Source organism: Gossypium arboreum, chromosome 13, assembly GCF_025698485.1.
Source record: "Gossypium arboreum isolate Shixiya-1 chromosome 13, ASM2569848v2, whole genome shotgun sequence".
NCBI lineage: Eukaryota > Viridiplantae > Streptophyta > Magnoliopsida > Malvales > Malvaceae > Gossypium > Gossypium arboreum.
Genome location: NC_069082.1, coordinates 111,887,066 through 111,913,407, shown reverse-complemented (window position 1 = coordinate 111,913,407; position 26,342 = coordinate 111,887,066). Strand labels below are relative to the sequence as shown.

Here is a 26,342-nt window from a genome sequence, read left to right as displayed (position 1 = left end):
AAAATAGTTAATTGATACCTAAATTTTTTATTTATTGGTATATTAATTTGTATTGTGTCATTTTGGACTATACTTTCACACAAAATATTAATTTGTACTGACGTGATAATAATGGTTAATTCTATAATAACATATAACTACCTTTTAGTAGAGAGGCATAATCAGGAGATTGGTAGGGGCTCAATTTTTCTAAAATGAAAAAAAGTTCTTTCAAAATTTGTAAAATTTTAAATTAGTAAAGTTAAAATTGTATTTTGACTTCTTAAAAATAATAAAAAATTAATTTAATCCTTTAAAATTATAAAAATATAGATCTTAAAATGATAAAATTATAATTTTACTATTATAAAAATAAATAATTTAATTTTAACTTCTCTAAAATTTGTTTAGCTTTGCCTTTATTTTAGTACAACAAGTGAAGAAAATAAATTAAAAGTAATAAAAATCTTTTAAGAAAGTATGATTTTTCAAATAAGTTGAAGTATGATACTTTTTGAAAAAGTAATTTGAAGAAAACCAAAACGCAAATTATATGTTAATATTGAAATAATTAATGTTGTTGATAAAATTATAAATATTAATTAAATATAAGTACCAACTATAAATACTTTAGAGAAAAAAATTAAGTGGTCAGTTATCAATCAATTTCCAATATAAAGATTTGGAGATATATATTGGGACTCCAAACTCTTCCCTCGAAAAACGGTACTCATTAAAACAGCTACCTTCGTTTAAGCTTTTATAAATTTAATCCTCACTTCTCTGCAACTTCCATAACCCTTCAAGCCAACCCCCTCGGTATTGCCATTTCATAGTTTGTGGTTGATGGCCAAGAAAATGGAACTTGTGGGTGTAGTAGATAGGATCAGTAGTTTATCCGATCCTATTCTTTGTCGCATTTTCTCTCTTCTACCCATTAAAGATGCAGTTCGAACCTCTATTCTTTCACCCAGGTGGAGGTATCTCTTTGCATCGTCAATATCTATCCTTGATTTTGAAGAATGTTTACAGGGTGTGAGTAAGGAAAAATTTAACAACTTCAACCACTTTGTTGATAGGTTATTGTACATTTTCCCTAATCAGGTCAGTTTAGAATGCTTTAGGGTGGATGACGAAGTATGTGATGTTGAGAGTTTACGTCTTTATGGTTGGATATGTGCTACATTGTGGCGTGGTGTCAAGGAAATTGAAATATATTTTGAAAAGAGTCCGATGTTGCCGACCCAACTATTTACTTCTCACTCATTGGTGACATTGAAATTGAGATTTTGGGGTGAGATCAATGTTCCAACCAAGGTTTGTCTTCCAAATCTCAAGACCCTACATCTAAAGGTCATCACACCTTCAAATGATTCAGTTTGTAGACTGGTTTCTGGTTGTGTTGCGCTTGAAGACTTGCTTATGGTGCCAGGGGGCTCTTGTTTAGGAAAAACCGTGGTCAATATCCATAGCCCTTCACTTAAGCGACTAGTGCTGGATTTTCATGTTTTGCTAACCAAATTTCCCAATGATATCGATTATGTGGTTAAGATAAATGCACCAAGTCTTGAATGTTTTGAATACAATGATGCTGTAGGTGATTTCTATACCTTAAATAGCATGAAACTTTTAGAAGATGCGGATATTTTAATCTCTCGATACCAAGAGGATGAACGTAATGCAACTCGTCTTCTTCAAGCAATTTGTAATGTACGGTCTTTGTTTTTGTCTATTATTGATGCTGAAACGGTAAGTCAATTTAGTCTTTCGAATTTCCTACTTTCTCTTTTAACATGATATAATAGCTATACGTTTTTTATGTACAGGTTTTTAGATCGCGTCTTGATCCAGTTCTTATATTTCCCAGCCTTGTATTTTTGGATTTTTGTAACGAGGGTGATGATTGGCAAGGAACGTGGCTTGTGGAGTTTTTACATTGCCTGCCTAATCTAAAGAAGCTTGTTCTCACTTTTGTATGAAGTGTTTTTTTTCCGTGTGTGGATGGTTCATTTTAGTTGCATTACGGACTCACTAACTTTTTCTTTTTCTTTTAATGTTTAGGCAACTCCAAAAAGAGGTTTAAAGTCACTGCCGAAAACAGTGCCGTCATGTTTGCTGTTTGAGCTTGAGGAGATAGAAATTTTACGCTTTGAGGAAGACGAACATATGTTTGAGTTGGTTGGTTTTTTTCTGAGCCATGCATTAGTTTTGAAGAGCCTCGTAATAAATTTTGCTGGTAAAGTGGGGGAAGAATATCAATGGCGATGGAATGTTAAAGAAAAAGTATTGAGTGTGTCCATGGGATCTAAGACATGTGAAATTGTGTATTGCTAGTTGTCTTCTATTTTGTATCGTTTTTTAGTAAATTTCCAATGTCTCCATGGGTTTGGTTTTGTGTACCACTTTGTGTTGGGATTTTATTTAGTAAATGATATGTTATGCTATTTTGATTATTTTGTTTTTTTTTTCTTTTATCACTCAAGTTTTTAAAACATTGACAGCAATAGTGTAATAAGCTTCGTACGAATGAAATTTCTACGAGGCAATAGCATTGACATTCGCTTTATTAGTTCATGGACTTTGTGTTTGCACACCAGGGATGTCGGTACCATTGGAATGTCGAAATGCACAATCATTTTAATTCGTTTCAAGCATAGTCGAAAGTATATAATTTTGACTATCAATTATGATCATGTAGAAGTTATAATTTGCTTAGTCAAAGTTATAACTATGGAAAATTGCTATTTCTACAACGGAATCAAATCCAGTTCAATGTTGAAAATGCAAAAATATTAAGCCAGTAGAGCTATATGCAGAATAAATTAATTACCCATATAAAAGTAGGTTAATCCCTTTTATCATCTTGAAACTAAACCCATATAAATTTCCTAAAAGATCAACAAAATGAAGGAAATTTAGATAAATTTGAGTTTACGAGGAGAAATTTGTCGAGTGTGGGAGGCGAAATACACAATCGAGAAAGGAATTTATGAGAAAAGCCTATATTTTTTATTTTTTAATCAACGAGGATAACGTCTTTAACAGCAATGCGATACTGGAATTTAAGTTAACCATACGAGATATTAACTTATAAGCTTAATATTTGTCTTAATAGTAATGCGATACTGGAATTTAAATCATACATAGGATAGTAAACACTTATAAGTTTAATATTTAATTTGATCTCTGAACTATGATTAAAATGCTAATTTGATGCATTTAGAATTTTTTAATGACAAATCTAAAAATTCTTTACAAAATTTTAAAACTAATACTTCCTTTTTCTAAAATTATTAAAATTTTAAAATTCACATAATTCTAAAAGTTGTACTTTTTAAATGGCTAAAATCCTATTATCCAACTATATGACTTTCCAAAGTATGGTTCTTTCCTTCACTTCATTTGACGATGAACAAAGTGATTTATGTTCTTTTTTGTTGTTGAAAGTCCTCATTTCAAAAGTAAGTTGAAGATGACAAATTATACTTTTTGCTGGATGAATCATCCAATTTATGCCATATTTTTATAGTTTTCCGTCAGATTATTGTTATCATGCTAAAATTTTTTTTGAGAATTCACTTTGTTTGAGAAGAATGCCTTTGAATAAGTACTGAATTATGCTTTTTTTTTAATAGGGATAATTTGTAGACTAAACTAGTTAATAGAAAAAATCAGTTTTCCAAAGATTTTTTTTTGAAAATTTAGACTTTTTTTTATTTTTTTAATTTATGAATATTTTAAAATTTGAAGATTTTTCAGCTAAATTAGGCTAATATGCCAATTTTTTTTTAAAAGACTTTAAATTTAGGGAAACATGTTGTTTTTGAAGAGAGAAAGGGAAAGCACATTTAGCTGGGAGCACTTTCTGTACAGGTGGAAGAAAAGCTCGTCCAGTTGAGTGCACTTTCCTACCACCTATATAGAACTCACTCAACTGGACACACTTTCCCTTCCCCTCTCCTAGGGTTAGTTTTTTTTTTAAATATTTTTAGGTTTAGGGTTTAAATAATATTAGTGTTTTTAATAGGGTTTAGGGTTTTTCTAAAAGGATTCGGGGTTTTCAACTGAAACCAAGGAATTTCAAAGGTAGTTTTGAGGAGTTAGGGATGTGATAATGCACCTCATGACACATTCGTTTTGGGGAAATCAAGTTTCAGGGTGTTGTACTTGATAAAATCAAGGGTTGAAGTCCAAGTGGAGGCCCTAGTTGACGACTGTGATGCGGTCACGAGTTCAAGTATAATCGGAGGCCAATTGACGGTTGTTACGTGGTCACGAGTTTAAGCTTTTTGGATACCCCGCAAATAATGCCTTATATATATCATTCATAAGATTGATGTCATAATCATAGGGAAAAACGGAGGGATTTTCAATGTAATTAACGTAATTTTTTTCTCTATTTCTACACAGCCGATATCTTTAACCTTTCATTCGGGGGGAGAGCAGATGTTTCGACGGAAGTAGAGGTCAAACTCGAGGTCGGCGCTATAACAGTTGTAGTTATTAATGGGTTGTTTAATAATGGCAACTAATGTCAGTCCGAAAAGAGCATCACCTTTACTCCACCAAAATAGCCGCTCCCCACCTAAGAGTCCTCATTTGTCCATGACGATGCCAACCTTCGTATAAGAAGAAAGGTTAAAGGTATCGACTGCCTAGAAATGGAGAAAAAAATTACGTCGATTATAGTGAGAAGACCTATAGTTTTTCCTTATCCTATAATTTTTCCTTATGAATATGCTCTCAAACTTCTGTGTGTTATTTGTAAGGCAACATTTTCGGGTATCCGAAAAGTTTGAGCTCATGGCCGTGTAACAACTTTGAGCTCATGCTGCATAACAACCGCCAACTGCTCCCCCGTTATACCTCGATCCATGACCGCATAACAACTATCGAGTGAGAGCTCTACGTATATTACCACTCGTGCCTGTACAAAGCAAAATCATTTTAGAACCCGACTTCCCCAGGATAGGCTTCGGAGATAATGGTCATGTACTTTTGAAGAATAAGACGGGGGAAGCTTGCCCAGCTGGGAGTGTTTTCTCTAACCTTTTTCTGACTCAAAATTAAAAGCAGAGGGTCGTATAGAAATTTTTTTTGTATAATTGATGCACGTTTCGAGGCATCGAATACTAATAGGAACACTATTTTAATGAAATTATAAAACATCAGGAACACACTATTTATTTGGTGTTGTTAGTCAAATTCATGACCGATATTGAAATAAGTCGACGGGTGAAATATGGTTGTTAATCCAATCTCAAAATGTAACGAAAACAAATACAGCATTGAAATGAAAATATATGGTTTCTTTATTTATGTCATATATATTTATATCGTAGTAGTAATAAAAAAAAGGCATCAATCGTATTGTGGGGGAGAATGTGTGCCGTAGAATGGTGGACGATTATCGCGAGGAGGATTTCTTCGCACAATAGGATATGTGGGCTTATAAACTTCCTCGTTGCCACCCTCCGCGTCATCATTGCCTTCACCCCCACCCTCTTGCTCATCTTCGTCTTCACAGTTTTCATCGTGTTCGTCTTGGGCTTCCTCTCCGTGTTGATATTGGTCTTCGTCTTCGTATTCATCTTCTTATTTACCTTCGTCTCTATTGCCTTTCTCCGTACTCAAATACAGTGTTGTCCTAGCCTCCTATCGTGTATCCTTTGCTCCACCAACAAACGCTTGTGCTAATGACCCATCGCGGTAAAACAATAATGTGTGCAGTGTTTGTTTCATTATCAGCGTGTAACCGTAAGATGCTACAAAATCGAGATACGTCGACATCAACCCAGGAATTGATACTGATATTTGCATTGGCATCGTCATCTAGGCTGACATTCAGGTTGTCATCGACATTGACATTGGGCTGTAGAATGTGGGGGGCATTGGTGGCTTGAAATATGTACTTGTGAGAATAGAAAAACCCACCATGTGCAGCGGTGGTGCGTAGTGCAGTGCTTGTGAAAAACACACGGGGTTATTGAAATGTGTTGGAAAAAACGGGTTTGGAAAACACAGCCTAAAATAAATTTAGGAAAAAACCAAAATTTTAAAATTTTTACAAAACAAAATCTTGGTTGTGATATCTAAAGTAATAAACACTTAATCAAATTTGTACATTTTCGATTTGTCTAGGATTAGCGCTTTGATTGAGTAGTCTCCTCCGCTATCCTCAAGCTCATGCTTGTGTAGTGTGGGGGCCGCTTTGAATCAGAAAAATTTTCACAAAAATTACCAGTGGGGTAGGAAAGATCATCATAAATGATTAAGTTGTGTCGTTCATGATACATAAAATATTCAGCCAAAGCAGCTCCTGTATAAAGAGCGAGGTATTGTAATGTAGTTGGGGAATCCGCCGTTTCGGCTACCACAATGGTGTACTCTATCGCTCCCCTTTCTTGGAAAGTGGTCACTACTTGAGCCACAGAAGATGCTTTTTGACCAATAGCTACGTAAACACATATTACATTTTACCCTTGCCGATTGAGAATCGTATCCATGGGTACTGCTGTTTTACTGGTTGTCTATCCCCAATAATTAATTCTCGCTGACCACGTCCTATAGGGATCATCGAATCAATATAATAAGTCCCATTTGAAAAGGATCATAAATAGAATGTCTCCAAATAATACCTGGGGCAGGAGATTCAATTAACCGAGATTCAAAAGCTGAAATGTAACGCCCCAATTTTCGGGAATCCTGTGAATGTTGGCATAGGTTTAATTATGTTAGTGGGCCTCTAGAAGGCCCAAGCTTAAGATAGAACCCGGTAATTTTAGTTAATTTTTGTTCCATAAGAAAAAGGGAGTGAAATTATGAAATAGGACCTATGTGAAAATGTTTGAAAATGCTATAGGCTAAATTGAAGTGGCCAAATAAATAGGAGTGTAAAATAAGAGGATTTGCATGACAAACCTCCCATTTTACATGAAGTGGCCAGCCATCATGTTGTTGTAGACAAAATGTACACTTGATATCCATAATTTATGGTACAAATTGATACAAATTGATAAAATGTTAGGTAAATGTTTCATGATAATGGGTTAGGTAAATGTTTCATGATAAGAATTTCATGTCTTTTGTATTAAAGAATTAAATGGATGAAATATGAAGTTTTATTAAAAGAAAAAGGGGTGAAAAGAACAAAGTTTTGTCCATCTTTGTTCATCATAGCTGAAAGTTAGAGAAGAGAAAGGAGAGGAGAAAGCTCTTGAGTATTCGGTCATTAGGAGGAGGAAAATTGAAGGTAAGTTCTTGGTACCTTGCTTCTATTTTGAGGTTCATGAGTTCTTCTTGATTCTACCTTAACTCTTGAAGTATATTTTGATTTTTAGTTGTGTTGTGAGCATTTAGTCATGAATTAATATGAAGGAAATGGTTGTTGTTTCATGTTCTTTTGATGAAAAATGGAAGATAGTTGAAGTTGAGCCAAACAAATGAGCATGCATGTGCCTTAGATGTTAAAGGGAAAAATCAGCTAACATGTGCTTTAAAATGATGAAATGGAGATTATACTTAAGTAAAATCATAGATATGTAATGATTGATTGGTGATATACATGTTTAAATAACATGCATGCAAGGTATGTGTGAAAGAGTGATTTGGTAATAAATCTGCTTGGGACAGCAGCAGTAACGTGACTTTGGAAAATCACCATAAATTGTGGGAGAAGAATTAGAAGCTGAATAAATTATGTAATTAAAGCTTATTGAGTCTAGTTTCTAATGAAATAAACAAGAACATATTTTGAATTCTGTACAATGAGAAATTTGATTCGTAATGAAGGGTGGTCAGATTAGTCAAACAGAGAAACATGGGAAACTTTGAGAAAATTCTGGTATTGATTGGCTAAACCAAAAATTTTGAAAATTTTATGGATAGAAGATATATGAGTCTATTTTCAAGGAAAATTAACGGCACTTGATTTGGAGTTTCGTAGCTCCATTTATAAATGATTTAGTGACTGTTGCTCAGGAAGACAGCTTGCAGTGAAATTATGATTATGTGGTAAACATTGACAAAAAATTGTTAATGAGTTGCTTATTGTTTTCTTATAAGCTTACTATGATCTGTAGGTGTGGTTGGCCGAATATTGTAAGGGGTTAATACGTAGTTTGTATTTGAATAGTTAGATTAACGTGTTAGTAATCCAATTGTAGGCAGTTCGTGTGTGGATCTCGTCGACATATCGTCAGCAAAAACAGTGTAAATCGACACCCTCTCATAGACTAGATTGGCAAAAGCGAAAAGCGAAATGCCGAAAAGTCGGTATTTTGGGAATTTATGAAAAGCGAATGCTCGTAAGATAGTTGGGTTTGTATATTTGGTAATCTAAAGTAATAAACTGCAGATGACGCGCGATTTCGTACATTTCGATAATTTAGGCTTAATGGGCCAAAGATCGGGTTCATGGGCCAATGAGCCCAATTCGTAAGTATCTTGTGATAAGTGTTACGATAGTACGTAAATAGTTAGGATATGCATGAAAACCCTGAAAGTAGCTAAATTACTATAATACCCTATGTATGGAAAATTCTTGTTATACCCCTAGGTGCAAAATTACTGTTATACCCCGGGTTAGTTTTGACCGAAAAGCATGACGATCGATTACGTATGATGTATGCCATGATTATATATCTGTTGCATGGGGACATGGGTTATATTATGGAGGAAGCGTTCTGGTGGCTCTGCCACGATTATCTGTATCTGGTGACTCTGTCACATTATCTGTTCTGGTAGCCATGCTGCAAATTCTGTGGTGTGTAGCGGTTGGGTGGGTCGAGTTGTCTCCCCACACGGTGTAAGGTTGGTACGGGGGTGTATACGGTTGGATATGGTTGGGTTTCTGCATAAACATGTAATATCTGTTTTGTTCTGCTATGGGCCTATGGGCTTTATTCTGAATTTTGTTCTGGGCTAAGGCCAACTTATTCTATTTCTGTGGTTTGAGCTAATATAGGCTATGGTTGGGTTAATTTACACACTGAGTTTCCCCAAACTCACCCCTTTTATTTTCATCCACGCAGGAAATCCCCAACCATAGTGGGCTTGGAGCTGTGAGGGAATTCGGAGTGGCCACCCGTTCTGAAAGTTTGATTTTCTTCTGGTGAACTGGACATCCTTTTATTTACGTTTGAAGTTTTGGGTTTTTAAATGTAATAAGACCGCTTAATTTATTTTTGATGGTTTTAATATGTATTACTAAGATACGTATTACTTATTTTAACTGTTGAAATTGGATAGCTTTAGGGCGCGTTTTCAAAAACAACAATTGATTTCAAAATAACACGACAACAAGCAAAGCTTCCGCAATGAAAGTATTTTCCAAAATTAATCACTTTTCCTAAAAATGACTTAATCAAATCGGTTTCCTAGAAATATCCATGACGTTAAAGTGTGGCAATGGCGGTATGCATGTCTAGGATTGGTTAAAGTGTGGCAATGGCGGTATGCATGTCTAGGATTGGATCCAAAGGGAGCTTGGTACTTAAGCAGTCCGATGGACTCACCACCTTTTTTCCGGTTTCCTACCTGGTGCATAGCTTCCATTCACTTTAACCTTTAATGAATTAATCTTTTGAACATCAAGTACGATTTTCTAGACTTAGAATGGAATTTTTTTTTTATGTTTTTGATGTGGCATGCCGGATCCGACCATAACTTCCGGGTCGGGTTTGGGGTGCTACATGAAATTTCACCCCGACCTTCAATACGCTTAGCCAGGGCATTTATAACATTTTACAATTTCTCTAAACTTTTGAGTTAAGTTGTAAATCAGAAAAATATCTTTAGAAATTTATGGAGAAAAACCTTTTTTTTTTTTGAATCAAGAGGACAAAGTCTAAACAGCGGCGCGATTTGAACGTAGGTCACACTTAGAGCAGTAAACACACTAATCATCTGGCCAATACACATGGTTTAAAAACCTTAATTTTTTTTACAGTACAACTGAAAATGCAGACATATCACACATTAACTTATAAGCTTAATATTTAATTTGATCTCTAAACTATAACTAAAATACTAATTTGATACTTTCAGAATTTTTAAAGATAAATCCAAAAATTCTTAAAAAAATCTAAAACTTACACTTCATTTTTCTAAAATTACAAAAATAAATATAATTAAGATTACGTGAAAATCATTAAAATTTTAAAATTGACATAATTCTAAAAGTTATATATTTTTTTAAATGCCTAAAATCCTATTGTCCAACCACATGACTTTCCAAAGTATGGTTGTTTCCTTCTCTTCACTTCACGATGTACAAAATGAATCCATGTTCTTTTTTTGTTGAAGGTCCTCATTACAAAATTAAGTTGAAGATGATGAATACAACAAAAGCACAATTTATGGTTTTTGCTTGATGAGTCATCCAATTTATGCCATACATTTGTAGTTTTCCATCAGGTTATTGTCATCATGCTAAAAAAAAAAATTTGAGAATTCACCTACTTTGAGAAGAATACGTTTGAATAAGCATTGCATAATGTTAGAATCTCTTAAATCGTGCCCCAAAAATTATTTCATCAATTGATTCTTCATATTTTTTTTAATAGGGATAATTTGTAGAGTAAACTAGTTAATAGAAAAAAATTCTGTTTTTAAAGAATCTTTTAAAAATTTTACACTCTTTTTTATTTTTTAATTTATGAATATTTTAAAATTTGAAGAATTTTCCGTATAATTAAAATTTAATAATATATTTTATAATTTCAAAAATAGATGGGTCTAATTTATCCTAATTACTATTTATTTACTTTTTAATTTAAATTTTACTATAAAAATTTATAAATATTAGTATAAGTAAAATTTTTGACTTTTTGAAAAGAAAAAAACCTTGCTTTATGTTATAAAATAATCAAATAAAAGAACACTAAAAATTAAACAATAGCTCAAATCAATAGAGAATTTTCTTGTATCTTATTTTCACTCACACAATGGATCTATTTATGAGTCATTTTCATTCAATGCAACACAAATAAATAAAACTTACTTAAGTGCTTTAGTAACACATACATTAAGCAACTTGCATATTTACTTTCATGATGAATGAGGGGGTTTTATCTCATAAATGAAGGGGTTAGAGTATGGACATCCACATTTATCTATTTGTAACACTCCTCATTGGATGTCCATTAGAGAAAACTGTGCCCCATTAAAACCCTTATGAGGAAAAACCTTGTGGGATAAAAGCCTAATGAAGGAAAAATAGTGCACAATCTCCTACTACAAGTTGCCTTGTTAAAAACCTTTATCAGGAAAATCCAGTGGGACAAAACCTTGATTAAAGGAAAAGAGTACAATGTGTTTTAGACTCCCCATAATGGCAACATCACATTACATCACATCTTTTAGTTGATGCATTCAATCTTGTATACTACTTTTTCAAATGTTGTGGTTGACAATGTCTTCGCCCTTCAGTTGAGCTATACATGTATTATCTTCGTATAAGATAGTTGACATCTTTTCCTGTAAAGGCAAATTACATATCTTCTGGATATATTGGGTCAATAACCTTAGCTGAACACATTCTTGACTTGCCTTATGCATTGTAATAATTTTTGTATGATTTGAAGAGGCGCAGTTAATGTTTGTTTTATTAAACTCGATGATATGGAAGTATCTCCACATGTAAATAAATATCTTATTTGAGATCGACCTTTATGTGGATCCAATAATTATCTAACATCATCATAACTGGCTAATAGAGATTTTGAATCATTTGAATAAAATAATCTTATATCAATGGTCCTCCTAAGATATCAAAATACATATTTAATTCCATTCCAATTTCTACATGTTGGAGAAGAACTAAATCTTGCTAACAAGTTTATAGCGAAAGCTATATCAAGCATTGTGTTGTTTGCAAGATACATCAATGCCCTTATGACACATAGATATGGTACTTCAGGATTGTAACAACTCGTTTTTTAGTGGTGTAGGAAATAGTGGTTTCGAGGTCACAAGTCCGATGAGTGAGTCCGTAAATATTATTATTTAATATTTACGAGTCTGATATAGTATTATAATAAATTTTGATTTAATAAATTTCATTGATTGGTCGTATAGTCAAGTTCAAGTGATTAATCCCTTAAGTCAAGTAGTTTTAGAAAATAAGGTATTGAGACATTATTTCTATAATCGAGCTCGTAAATATTTTATTAAATATTTACGAGTGTTATTAGAGTCATATTAAAATTTGGTTAATAAATTTTAATGTTTAGATAGTTAATTAATTAAAAGGACTATATCATAAAATGTACAAAAGTGGGTTTCTATTAGTTAAATATATATTAATGGCTATAGTATTGTCAATTATTGGAATTATTTGGTAATTATACCTTATGGTTGGATGATGAATGGTTTTGGACATTATTAGTTGATTTTAAAGGTTAATTTTAAAGGACAAAGTGGTAAATTAAATTAAATAATAACTAAAACAAATAAAAAAAAAAACATTAGTATCATCTTCTTCTTGGTTTTGTTGTAGCCAAAAATCACCATAGTTTTAAGCTCCTATTTCATGCATGTAAGTGAATTTTAATTCCGTTTTTAATGTTTTTTATGTTTTTGTTACAGAATTAGCTTAATTTAGCTAGTCCGAGGTCACTTTGTAAAATTGTTAAAATTCTAGGGGCTTACCATGAATAATGTGAATGTGTTTTGAATTTGGTTGATAGCTTATTAAGCTTGGTTGATGAATAAACTCATTTTGTTATGTGATTTTTAATGATTTTAAGGTTTAGGAATTAAATTGTTTAATTAGTAAAATATCATGTAAATATTGTGAAATGATGATAAAAATGGGTTTATTATGAACCTACTTAAATCAACTAGCATGGATTTTAATTAAAAGTGGTTAAATTGCAAGTTTCAGGTTTAGGGACTAAATTGCACAAAAGGTAAAATATTGGGGGTAATTCCCATTACTAAGGTTTATAATTTTGAATTAGTTATTTTAAGCTATTTAAAACGTTTAATTGAATGAGAATTATTATTTAGATCAAGAAACGAATAAATCAAAAATAAATCGAGGGAAAAGTTAAAGTGTCGGATTAGTCGGCGGTTTTGGTTTTATAACTGTTTTTGTTGAGGTAAGTTTGTAAAAACATTAAACTTATTAATTGAAGTTTTGAATGTTATATCTATGTGTATAAAGTTATGTGTAAATTAGATTGATAGTTGTACAATGTTTTAGTATAATGGATCAAAATGTGATACTAGTTAAATTAGATGTGTAATTGAAAAATGTGTATTTTATGAAGCATGTGTGAAATGGTACAATATAGTGATATTAAAGGATTCGGATATGTGCAAAGGTCCCGTTTGAACCTTGTGAATACTTAAGATACAAATGACATGTCATTAGAGATTATATGGTTTTGGGTGTTGGTTCTAGATGTCCAACCGATGGCTGAGGTATTGCATTTGTTACGGTTTCTCTACAACTCGTGTGAGCAGCATCGTGTAGCTAACATCCCGACCCACAACTCGTGTAAGCAGACTCATTTCACAGCTCGTGTAAGCATTTTAGAGACGGTTACAGTTACATGAAAAGGCACACTTTGTGTGAGTAGTTCCTGAGTATCTGATGTTATTCTATTTAGTTCAACGGGCAATTAAAGTTTAAAACAAAAAGGTATGTATATGAAATGAGTTATGTCATTGAGCTTATGAAATGAAACTTTTGATATGTATAAATGGATTGAAAAGGTAACTATTTGGTTATGTGTTGGATGGTTTATGTAATGAAATTCATTTCATGTCATGTTCTATTTTCATGTATAGATATATTCTTAATTATATCTACTAACCTTGTGAGGTGTTGTAGAGAGGAAGGAAAAGTATCCTTATGATCTCATGAAAAATGAATGAATTAATCATTTTATGTTCGGTAAGTTTAAGTTTCCTTTATATGAGCTTATTAAACACTAGTTGCTTACATAATTACTTTGTCTGTTTTGTAGATCATCAGAAGCTCAATCTATTGAAATTGTGCCGGAGCACGATCACACTATAAATCATCATTTTGGTAGACTTTGGTTATTATGTTGATGGTTATTAATGGCATGTAATAGGTGTATTATGTTTTTTGGCCAATGTGATGTGATTTGAGAGTTTTTGTTCATATGTTTTGATTTTGGCTTGTTAATGTATACGCAAATATGTGATTTGGTCATTTGTGAATGTCTTTTGAAGTAGGTGACTGATGGTAGAATTTGGATGTCAAAGGATAGTCAAATAATATGTGAGATGTATGTTTAAAATTAGTCTTTTATCATTAAGTTTGAATTATTTTGGATGTTTATTTGTGGTACCGATTAAGGTATATTGGATAGGTATTTAGATTGAATGATATATGTGTGTTTTTCCATGTATAGGGCTTATATGGAATCTTGGTTCCTTTGATGTTTTGAGTTTGTGATAAGCTTATTATGATAAGTGGTTAGTTGATGTTTGTTGTAAATGATGATGTAAATAGGTGAAATTTGCACTTATGCGTGTTCTATCTTTTATTATGTAAGTTATGGTTGAATGGTATGGTATTTTTTTTTTTTTTGAAATGGTTGTTGGTATGTGTGATCTAAGTTTATTGAATGAATTTGTAATGTTGAATGGAATCATATTTGATTTGTGGTTGAGGTACATTTTGTTGGTACATTGGTTAGTCTTATAGGTTGATGGAATTGATATGTTTTAAATGTGTTTTGGTCATTTGAATGTTTGTGGAAATGGTGTGTCTTGGTGTACAAGAATTGGGATTGAAATGACTTGATTTAGAGGCAACTTAGGCTGCACATGGCTTAGGACATGGGATGTCACACGGTCGTGTGCCACACACAGTCACCTCACTTTTTCGTGTGTCATTATTGTTTTAGGTGTAGGTTTCATATGGTTTGAGACACGGCTTGCGACACAACCGTATGTCTCAAGTTAGTATGTAAAACAATTTGGCAGATAACCTACGACATGGTCGTATGAGTGAACATCGAATGCACATACGATTTTGCACACGGCCTGTGACACGGTTGTGTGCCCTATTTCAAATACTCACACGGGCAGACACACGGGCTAGGATACGGTCATGTGTCTAGACTTCGAATGCCCACACGGTCTGGGTTATGTCACATGGCCTGACCACACGACCATGTGACTCCTGTTTCCAAAATTTTCTATTTTATTTCAAATTGATCCTAGAATGTTCCCAACTATATTTAGGGCCCCATAAGCTCAATTTAAGGTCCGTAAGTGTGTTATTACTTAAATTAAATTGAGTTTAACACCCCTAACCCCTCTCTATCATCGGATTAAGGTTACGAGTATTACTGTACAATCAGAACATTATATTTAATTTCATTCAATATCATAAACATAACTTAATCCATTCATACATATACTCACCATCCCTATATTGAGTCTTCGAAGCCCAAGAATCACCTTAAAAACAACTCAGGACTAAATTGAAATAATTTCATACTATACTCAATTCTCACATGTTTTCATACTTGATTGTTTATAACAAATATCTCAATTCACATCACTTGCTATAAAAATAACTTTTCATATATCAATAAACAATTCATTTATGCAATAGCACAACCCATTCCATATTCAATTCATGAGTGCATCACTCATATATTTCACATTTCTTTTTTTATTTCAATCCACTTTCTCATTTCCATTTCACATACCTTGCCATTTCAATATCAATTATAGAACTTTATTATTTAATTACCCCTATTAACACGACTCGGACTCGGACGGATACACGGATCCAACCTACACACCAATTTGGCACCCAGTGCCTCATCGGATAAATCTGAAGTAATAACTGCGCCCAGCACTATATAAATTGACTCTCAGTGTCTCATCAGTTAAACCAAAGCAAATTGACACCCAGTGCCTCATTGACTCGAAGAAATCCCTGAACTCTTCCTATCCTATGGCATGCCATCTATATCCGACTTAGCCCGAAACAATTAATAGATTTCCATTTCACTTACAAATACATCCAATATCGAATTCTCATATCTACACATTATCACATTTAAACATATATTCATTTCCAGTTCATAAAATCAATACATTCATAATATATACCAAATCAATCCATTTCATAAACTATAATTTCAATTCAATATCAAAGTACTAAAGTACTCACCTTAACTACTTACCATATGCAATAATTCAAATACTGTAACACCCCTAACCCGTATCCGCTGCCAGAACAGGGTTTCGGAGCATTACTACCATTTACAGATCACTAAAAAAAATTTAAATACTTACCGATTCAATGCATCATATAAATAAATATATTACCATTCAATCAACAGTTTGACAGTTGTATAAGCATCAAACAGCAACATTGTTAGTATACTTGCACATATCTCATATAAATTCAACAACGATATATCTATTTTCTCGACATATCGCACTTGAGTTTAATAATAGTCTCAATTACATAATTTCCTTGTATCAACATATCAAAGATAATCATATATGTACATGTCATGAAACATATCATGCTCTTACCGATTCTTCATAAGCATATATCATTCATTTCATTATATCAATATTTCATGCTCCATCATTTCCATATATTTTATGTATATTTATTAGGTAATAGCTTATATCAAACTTAACATAAATTATATTTCATGTACTTATACTTATTTCGTTTATCTATCTTCATAATTATTTCATATAACTATTCGTCATCTGATACATATTACCTGAATATCAATTGTTCAACAGATGCTAGAGCGTCTCCCGTCCACGGTCTTATTTATCTTTGACATGATGCCATAGTGTCTTTCAACTATGGTCTTACTCATTTTCTGTCATGTTGCCATGGTATCTTTCAACCATGGTCTTGTTCATTTCATATCACATTGCCATGGTATCTTTCAACCATGGTCTTACACATTTCATATCAGGTTGCCATGGTATCTTTCAACCATGGTCTTACACATTTTATATCAGGTTGCCATGGTATCTTTCAACCATGGTCATACACATTTTATATCAGGTTGCCATGGTATCTTTCAACCATGGTCTTACACTCAGGTTGCCATGGTATCTTTCAACCATGGTCTTACACATTTCATATCAGAGAGCACACTCCAGCGAACCTCATCCTTGCAGCGGGATTACCAGTCCAGGCTAAATCCCCTGCAATATAAACTCATAGAGTATTGTCGGGATTACCACCAAAGCTAAATCCTCAAACGACAATTACTCTAATGAGATTGGATCTGAATTACCAGTCCAAGCTAAATTCAGACCCTAATTCAGATTACCCGTCCGGGCTAAATCCATTTTACACGTATTCTTCGGGAGGGCTATATCAGGATAGGATCACCCGTCCGGGCTAGATCCTTTTACCGTCAATTCCTTTTCGAGATCCATCGAATTTTCCTTTCATTCAACCGGATTTCTTCCCATTTTATCAAATATATCAATGTTTTATAAATTTTCATACAATGAACATTCAAATCATATTCACATCAATAACATACAATCTCAAGCATTTCGAATATAATTCAAGTTACACGAACTTACCTCATTGATTGCTCGTGTTTATTATTTCATTATTCGATATATTTTCTTTCCATGATCAAGCCTCGTATTTGTGTCGTCCGGATCTTTATAAATAAATTTGATCATCATTTTCATTCATTTCATATTCTAATACATTTAATTAATGCTCTAGGCAAAATTACTATTTTGCCCCTAAACTTTAATTAATGACGATTTCATCCTTAGGGACGGAAAGTAAAATTCTTGCAATTTAATCCTTATTTCCAACTATTATTCTCATATATATTGATAACAGTCCATGAATTCTATAAAATATCAAAATTTTCCATAATTTCAACACTTTTCAATTTAATCCCTAAAACATGTTTTCCCGATCTTGAACTAAATTGATAATTTCGTTAAATTTTTGTAATTTAAATAATAAAATAATCTATTTCATGCAATTTAGTCATTTCGACATTTTTACAAAATTGCCCATAAAATTTTACTTTTATTCAATTTAGTCCCTGAGCCTAAAACATGCAAATTAGCCATGCTAGATGAATATTCATACATATTTTCCTCCTCCTCCTCTCCATTCCACATCCTTAATTTATATAACATACAACAAGTAACATTATCAATAATTTCACTATTTACTTATATGTACATTCAAAACTGTCCATTTGCGTCATAGTCACTAAATTATTTATATATTAAGCTAAAGAACTCGAAATTAAGATCTGTTAATTTTTCCTGAAACTAGACTCACATGTATTCTTATCATAAAATTTTCAGAATTTTTGGTTTATCCAATTAGTACAGTTTATTCATTAAAGTCACCCCTGTTCTGCTGTCTGACAGTTCTGACCCTTCTTCACTAAAAATTAGTTATCTCCTTTTACAGAATTCAAATGATGTTCTAGTTTGTTTCTCATAAAACTAGACTCATTCAGGATTCTATAAATATAAATTTAAGCCTCTAATTATTTTTCTTAATTTTTTTATTATTTTTCAAAGTCTGAACAGAGGAACCCGAATTCATTCTGACCTTGTCTCACAAAATTCATTATATATAAAAATTTACAAATTCATTGCTTACAATGTTTCTTCTATGAGAAACTAGACTCATTAAGATTTAATTCCATATTTTTTTCATCTTCTAATTCAATTTATAAAATTTATGGTGATTTTTCAAAGTTAGACTACTGCTGCTGTCCATAACTGTTTTAGTGCAAGATATTAATTACCATGTTATAACATCCTTATTTTCTTTTTCTACACCATTTCTCATCACTTTCTCTTATTTTCTCTTCACTAACATATCAAGAACATAGGACCTTATGTAATAAAACTCTACTATAACATTATTTCCATGATTTATCAACAATAACAAACTTAAAACGTATTGAAATCTTGATGTACTTACCTTATTCTCTTGATACCAATCTTTAACTTGATTTTCTCTCCTCCAGCTTCTATTTCTTGAATCCAACTTGATATTCTAACTCCCCATGTTCTCCTTAACATTTCTCTCTTGGTAGCTATGGAAATTCATTTGATTTTTGGGTGAAAATGGTGAATTTTTGGTAAAAGGACCAAATTGTAAAGAAAGTAAAACTTTCTTTCTTCCTCTCTTTCTCTCACGTTAGTTTGCATGGAAAGGAAAGATGATGAAAATTCTTCATCTTTCTTTCCTTATATACTAAATAAATAATAATAAAATAATATTAAATATCTCATAAAATATTAATAAAATAATATTTATCTAATTAATTAATTTAAAATATCATTAACATAATCATTACATTCTAGAATTCTCTCTCTTACTAATTGACCATTTTGCCCTTCATGATCTTTTAGAATTCCATCCTTGAGTCATCATTTAATTTGGTAAAATTGTAATTTAGTCCCTCATAGTTCTTCACTTATTCAATTTGGTCCCAATTCATCCATTTTCCTTAGTTTCTAGATCATTCTACCCTAAAAATATTTACACTATTGGTCCTTCAACTTTTTCATATTTACACTTTAACCCTTTAAGTCTTGAGTATTTACTCTTAGGCAACAAAACTTTTCTAACTTTTACAATTTAGTCCTTTCCTAATCAAGATATCATAATTTACTTCCCAATGTTGCCATAACTCAAAACTTCCTTTTATCACTTTATTTCCTTATTTTATTATATCAAGGATAATATATTACTGTAAAGATTTTCAGGGTATTACAAATACAATAATTAACAACTAAGTTCAGATTATAGAAATACAAATCGTGGATTTTGAGCTATTCGATGTCGATTTTATCCTTCCCCTTTTTAGTCGAAGATTCCAGTTGACATTAGCTTTGAAATTAAAACAACTAAAAGACATTAATGCTACACAATTCAATTCCACATTGAATATTTCAATTTTTACACAATATTTGCTTAAATTCTAATTTAGTCCTTTAAACAAGACTAATTTTTTAACTACCACATTTAATCTTATTTCATTATACCAATTTCACTTTAAGATAAATTTAACTCCCTATTTTTAATTATACCCTTAAATTTCAAAATTTTCACACTTTAGTCCCTATTGTTCAAAATTAACAATTAATTCCACAATTTAGCCCTTTTCCATTTCTAACTTAAAAATCTATCAATTTAATCCTTAATATTAAAACTATTCAACAATAACAAGATCTAAAATCTTAACCGATGCTAAAAATCACAATATGGGTCGGGTAGCTCTAAGTACCGAAATTCCAAAAATATAAAAATTACAAGAAAATGACTAAATTGCACTAACCATATTAAATTTTAACCTTTAAGTCCCTAGGTTTGCCGCAACTTCTTCTCCTTCTTTCTCTATTTCTTTTCTTTTCTTTTTTTTAATTTGTTTTGCATGTTCTCATTTCGTTCCTTTCGACTATCTTTTATTATTTCTTTTTATTTTGTTTTTATTATAATATAACATACATATTTACTTATTTCATATTATTATCATTATACAACTTAAATATATATTAAGTTAACATATAAATATGCAAAACAAACCATCAATGCCGTCCACTACTAAGAATATATAAATATATATTTGCTATTTTAGTCCTTTTAATTAATTTTATTCTATAATTCAAATTTTAACCTTTACACGATTTAGTCATTATACTTTAACAACTCTTAATTTCACAAAATTCACTTAACCAAAATCTAATTCACTACTAAACTAACCTCGTAAATATTCTGTTTTACGGAAAAGGAGTCCCAAACTTTATTTTTCGACACCCTAACTATTGGGTCGTTATGGAGTTATTTAATGATAGTTCTTGAATTTCATAATTGTTTCTGTTTTGATGCTGAATGTTCTATTTTGTACGGTAATGCTCTGAAACCCTAATTCGGCGACGAAGACGAGCTAGGGGTGTCACAAGGATAAAAAAATTCTTCATCATTTTCACAAGGACGAAATTGATCTTTATTCACATTTCATGATTGTACAACCATCGGGGTACCCAATGGATATGTTTTATCCATGTAAATTTTCTTTGAGGTCTTTTCTGTATAAGTTGACTGATGGACATGAATTCCATCTTTTAAATGCTCGATCTGCAGGTCAAGACAAAACTTTGTTTTTCCAAAATCTTTCATATCAAAATCTTTCTTTAAATAATTTATTACATTTTGAAGCTCTTTAGGAGTTTTAATAATATTTAGATTATCAACATAAATAGCAATTATCACAAATTTTGATCCAAACCTTTTTATAAAAACACATGAGTAGATTAGATCGTTTTATAACCTTATTTTAATAAATATTGACTAAGACAATTGTACCACTTACTTCTAGATTATTTTAATCCATATAAAATTTTCTTTAATCTGATTGACCAATTTTCCAGAGAAACTCTTTATTCTTTTGGGATTTTAAAACATTTATGGATTTCCATATAAATTACAGTATCAAGTGTACCATACAAATAGGCTGTAACAACATCTATTAGACGTATGTCAAGTTTTTCATATACTTTCAGACTAATAAGGTATCTAAATGTAATTGCATCCACCATAGGAGAATATGTCTCTTCGTAATCAATGTTGGACCTTTGCGAAAATCTGTGTGCTACAAATCGTGCTTTATATCTTACTGCTTCATTTTTCTCATTTTGTTTTTGCACAAATACCCATTTATATCTTATCAATTTTACATCTCATGTTTAGAAAGTAAATTCAAATTTGCTTGAATTGTGTCTTTTCATTTTTTTCAATCTTTTCTATTTCTAAATTTCTTAATAGATTTAGGCTGAAGATCCTCATTTTCTTTTTCTATTTCAATAGCAACTTTATAACCAAAATTATTGTCGACAACTATACTTTTCAGGTTCCATTTTTTTCTCATATTAACATAACTTATCAAGATCTCTTTATTTCCATCATTTTCACTTTCGTTTTCAGGTACCTGAATCTCTTCTTGAGTTTTATAATTATTTATGTATGGGTCTCTTCAGGAACCCTTGCCTCTACTATATGATCATCTTGAATGTTTGCTCCTTTCCTTTTACGAGGATATTTGTCTTTGGAACCGACTTGTCTTTCACGCTTTAGGCATGGGTTACTTTCTTTTGTACTAACAATTTGCCCTATTGGGACATCAATTAGTATTGGAGCGTTTTCAATTGGTATATGGGATTTTGTGATTCTCTTTAGATTAGTAAATGAAACTAGTAGTTGATTTGTATAATGAATTATTTGCTAAACTTTTGGTTCACACTGCTTTGTATGAGGATCTTAGACAATGACAATTCATTTCAAGTACTTTATTCATCCAACTTTTTCTTCTCTCCCCCTAATGTTGGGAATGTTGTTTCATTGAAGTGACAATCATAAATTGTGCAATAAATAAATCTCCAATTAATGGTTCAACATACTTAACAATGGAAGGAGATTCATAACCAACATTTATTCCCAACCTTCTTTGGGGACCCATCTTAGTGCGTTGTGGTGGAGAAATTAGAACATATATCGCACATTAAAAAAATTCTAAGATGGGAAATATTTAAATCTTGACCAAAAGCCAATTGTAATGGGGAGTATTTGTAATTTATTGACTTGATGTGTACAACATGTAAATCAACACAATCTCATGTTGAAATATGGAGCTTTGTTCTCATAAGTAATGGTTTAGCTATTAGTTGGAGGTGTTTGATAAACGATTTAGTTAAACAGTTTTATGTGTGAAAATGAGCTACATGATGTTCAACTTTTATCCCAATTGGTATACAAGAATTATTGAAAGTTTAGGATGTAAACTCACCAACATTAGCAAGATGAATTGTTTTAATTGCATAATAAGAAATTAATCATTTAAACAAGCAATCTCGCAAACGACATGTTGCAAGTTGATACCACATGTGATTATTTTGTAGATGTATCTACCAAGATCATATAATATCAAAACCATCCACATGGTGGATAAATGAGGCCATATTCATTTCATAAATTAAATCTCAACTTTAGCTAGTGAGTTTGTAATAGCCAATTATCATTGAGAACAAGCAACACACGAGAATTCTTTAAATTAAAGAAACTTCTGGTTCTTTAATGGATGTCCATATAAATTCTCAATAATTGTTGCATCATATATTATTTAGGATAATCTAACTAGTCAGGCCAAATAGTAAATATATTTTGTATTAGTAAACTTTTGGTTTACTTTAACATGCTTTTCAATTTTACTAAAAATGTCAATATAAATTTTGACAAATGATAATTTTATTAATGTTCCTTTTACTTTGTACTCACATGTAAGCAATATTATGACATTTAATTCTCGAAATGTCTACATCAATGTGAAGTCCAGAATGTCATTAACTCAATAAAATAAATATAATTTGCAAACAATTATTTGCAATATTACTTCAGGGAACATGCCAAAAATTTTAAATGTCCAAATTGACTTTAATGATCAAAAGTGATTATAAAATTTGTTATATTTATTGCAGACATCCATTTCAATGAATGTGTAAAAAACAATTCAAGAAATAATGTAAGCGTATATCATATTCTTTACCAATAAGATTATACAGATACCATCAGCTTCAAGGAATGATTGATTTGTATAAATAATTGATCATTACGTTCTAAGAATGAACATGTAACAACATTTCAAATCATCCATTTTTGAATCTATTTGTTAATAATGACAATAGGTTCTATTTTTATAATTGTTATGTATTGCTACATTCACTTCAGGGAATGGAGCAGAACTAGTGGAACAAATAACTCATTATTTTGTTTAGCCATAAGAAGGCATAAGATCAATTCAGAATACTTTGAAAACCCTTTTCACTAGAGTTTTGCATATTTAATTAACTAGGAAGAAATAGTCAAGTCATGCATAGAGTTTATTAATATATGGATAAAACTGACATCTAAAATATCAAATATGATATAATGCTAATGTTAGCAAAAGATTCATAAGCCATTATAGACATGCATTAAATTTACTTCAAAATAATATGTTTCATGTTCATTAAAACCTTTCTATTTATAATTGTTCATATTATTTCTCTAAATAATTAACAAATGGAATAATATAAAGTGTATGATCTGCTTTTTTCATCTTTCCAAAAGTAACAAGTTTATTAGGGTTGTACAGTAGGAAAAATACAAGACATTTATAAAATCAAACCACACAGCTCTCTTTTTTTTATGCTCTTTACCAGACATCTATTGGTTAATACAAATAAGGTTCATAGAAATGTCAATAGCCAAATTAATATAATAATTCTCATTTTAAGTTTATAAAATGTTTTCAACCAAAATAATTCAAGAATTAAAATGGAAAAACTATACTTGAAATTCTGTATTAGAATTAACCCAAAAATCAAATTAGACATTCCTCAAATTTTTTCACTGAAATGACTTTAAATAAACATGTTTGATGTGAAACATTATTTGATTGATTAGTGTGAAAGAATCTTAATTTTGTTAATATATGTAATAACTTTAAACATTGTTGATTAAGAGAATTTTAAACAAGATCAAAGTCCAAAAACATATGATGTTTAGAGTTTAGAAAACTTATGTCACATCCTAAAAACTGGGTTAATAGAAACTAGGTTAATGAACCAACAGCGGTCACGACCAAATTTTTATTTAGATTATATTTTACTCATTTGGTAATAAATAAATATCAATTATAGTGATTGAGTAGCGGTGGATCTGTCATTGATGATCTAAGTTCGAATCCCATCCCTCTCATTAATTTCTTTTTTGTGAATTTTTTTAAACCTTAGCAAAGGTTATATCATGTTTTTAAATATTTTATGTTAAAATAAAAGTAAGGAAGTGAAGTGATCAATTGGTTTAGTGCTCCTAAGCTATCTTAGAGGTCTTGGACAGTTCAAGTCCCCTTATTATCATCTTTTTACTTAATTTTTAACACAAAAACCCATGTGATTATTAAGCTCCATAGCTTCCATAAATAGGAGGATTCCTTTCCTCCTTTTTACTCCATTCTCATCCTAGAGATTTATTGAACCTAGACCAAGTTGACCAACCTCTCCTCTCACTCACCCACCTCTAATTGTCATCCCTTCCTATCTCTCCTCCATATTCTTTTTTCTCTCTCTCTAATGTCACTTATTTTTCTCTCTTTTTGCAAAACCACTACCCTTTTCTCATTTCATTTTTGCTTCCTGCCTCCACTGTGACCGAACTCTTCACCATTGACCACCGCGCCTTATGGCCACTATACCTCCTCTTCTTCCTCTTCCTATTGCCACCTATTGCATCGTGACCACCATCGCAAACCACCAGGATTTTCTTTTCTCCTACATTCCTCTTTCTTTCATTGCAATATTTCACCTCTGTTTTGTCGAAACTTCATCATTTCTTTAACTACACCTTTCGCCGGACCGCTGCCGTCGTTGTCGGTGGTTGAGTTTTCCTCTTTTTTTCTCCACATTTCTTTTCCATTCTTTTATTTTGATTAACCTTATACCCTCTTTGTCTTAATAATTCTTTTAGATCACCCAACTTTTCAATGTCTTGTCTATATCGATCCACCGTTCATCTCGAATTGACCAAGTTTGTCCAATCGATAATAATAGGAGAGATCCTTAACTAGATCGAAGATCATAGATTTGAGTGTGCAAACCGTGGGATACATCTTTTGAGTTTAGATCCAAGTGGAATCAATACTAAGGGATTATGACATTTTGGATCTACGAAAAAGGTGTGGGTTCAATACAAATAGTTGTGTGTGATGTGTTTGTTTTTGTTATATTAATAATTTAATTACAATTAACTGAGTACATTAAGTATTCAAAGAGGAGTTGAAAAACTCATCAAAAGGTACCCAAGTAACTCTAACCAAGTAAATTTTATGAAACGCATGATATATGATGTGATTATTGCTATGATAATAATGTATGTGTAGATCTTATCCTCATGATATGTGATGCATGGCTTGTGTGATGCATTTGATGATTTAAACATGTGATATCTACAAATGAGTATATTAATATTGAGATCTATGATCTAATGTGAAAAGTATGTTAAGCATGTTAAAAGTGATTACTAAGTGATATGTGATTATATGAGCATGTCTACATGCCTAAGTGCAAAAGTGATTCATATGTGTTAAAAAGTGAAAATGACATATCACATGCACGGGGTGGGATTTTATGAAAGGTGGAAGTAGGTGGCAATTTATTTTCAAATCAGTGGTGGCTTGTCCATAAAGTGTTTCATTGGAAGTATATTTGCATATCAACGGTGGCTTGTGCACCAAGTGTTTTCAATGGCAGTTTATCTACAAACCAGTGGTGGCTTGTCCACAAATGGT

General features: G+C 31.6%; 1 protein-coding gene and 1 long non-coding RNA gene across 2 annotated transcripts; both read left to right on the top strand.

The window, feature by feature from the left end:
• Nucleotides 1-789: 789 nt before the first annotated feature.
• Nucleotides 790-1,594, top strand: LOC108463270 (F-box/LRR-repeat protein At3g59200-like). Its single transcript, XM_053024586.1, has 2 exons — nucleotides 790-1,485; nucleotides 1,577-1,594. Exons 1-2 carry the CDS (start codon nucleotides 826-828, stop codon nucleotides 1,592-1,594), a joined length of 678 nt encoding a protein of 225 aa, XP_052880546.1. The 5' UTR covers nucleotides 790-825.
• A 5,460-nt stretch (nucleotides 1,595-7,054) lies between these two features.
• Nucleotides 7,055-9,177, top strand: LOC128286647 (uncharacterized). Its single transcript, XR_008277266.1, has 2 exons — nucleotides 7,055-7,231; nucleotides 9,012-9,177. It is a non-coding gene; the product is annotated as an uncharacterized LOC128286647 (long non-coding RNA).
• Nucleotides 9,178-26,342: the final 17,165 nt, after the last annotated feature.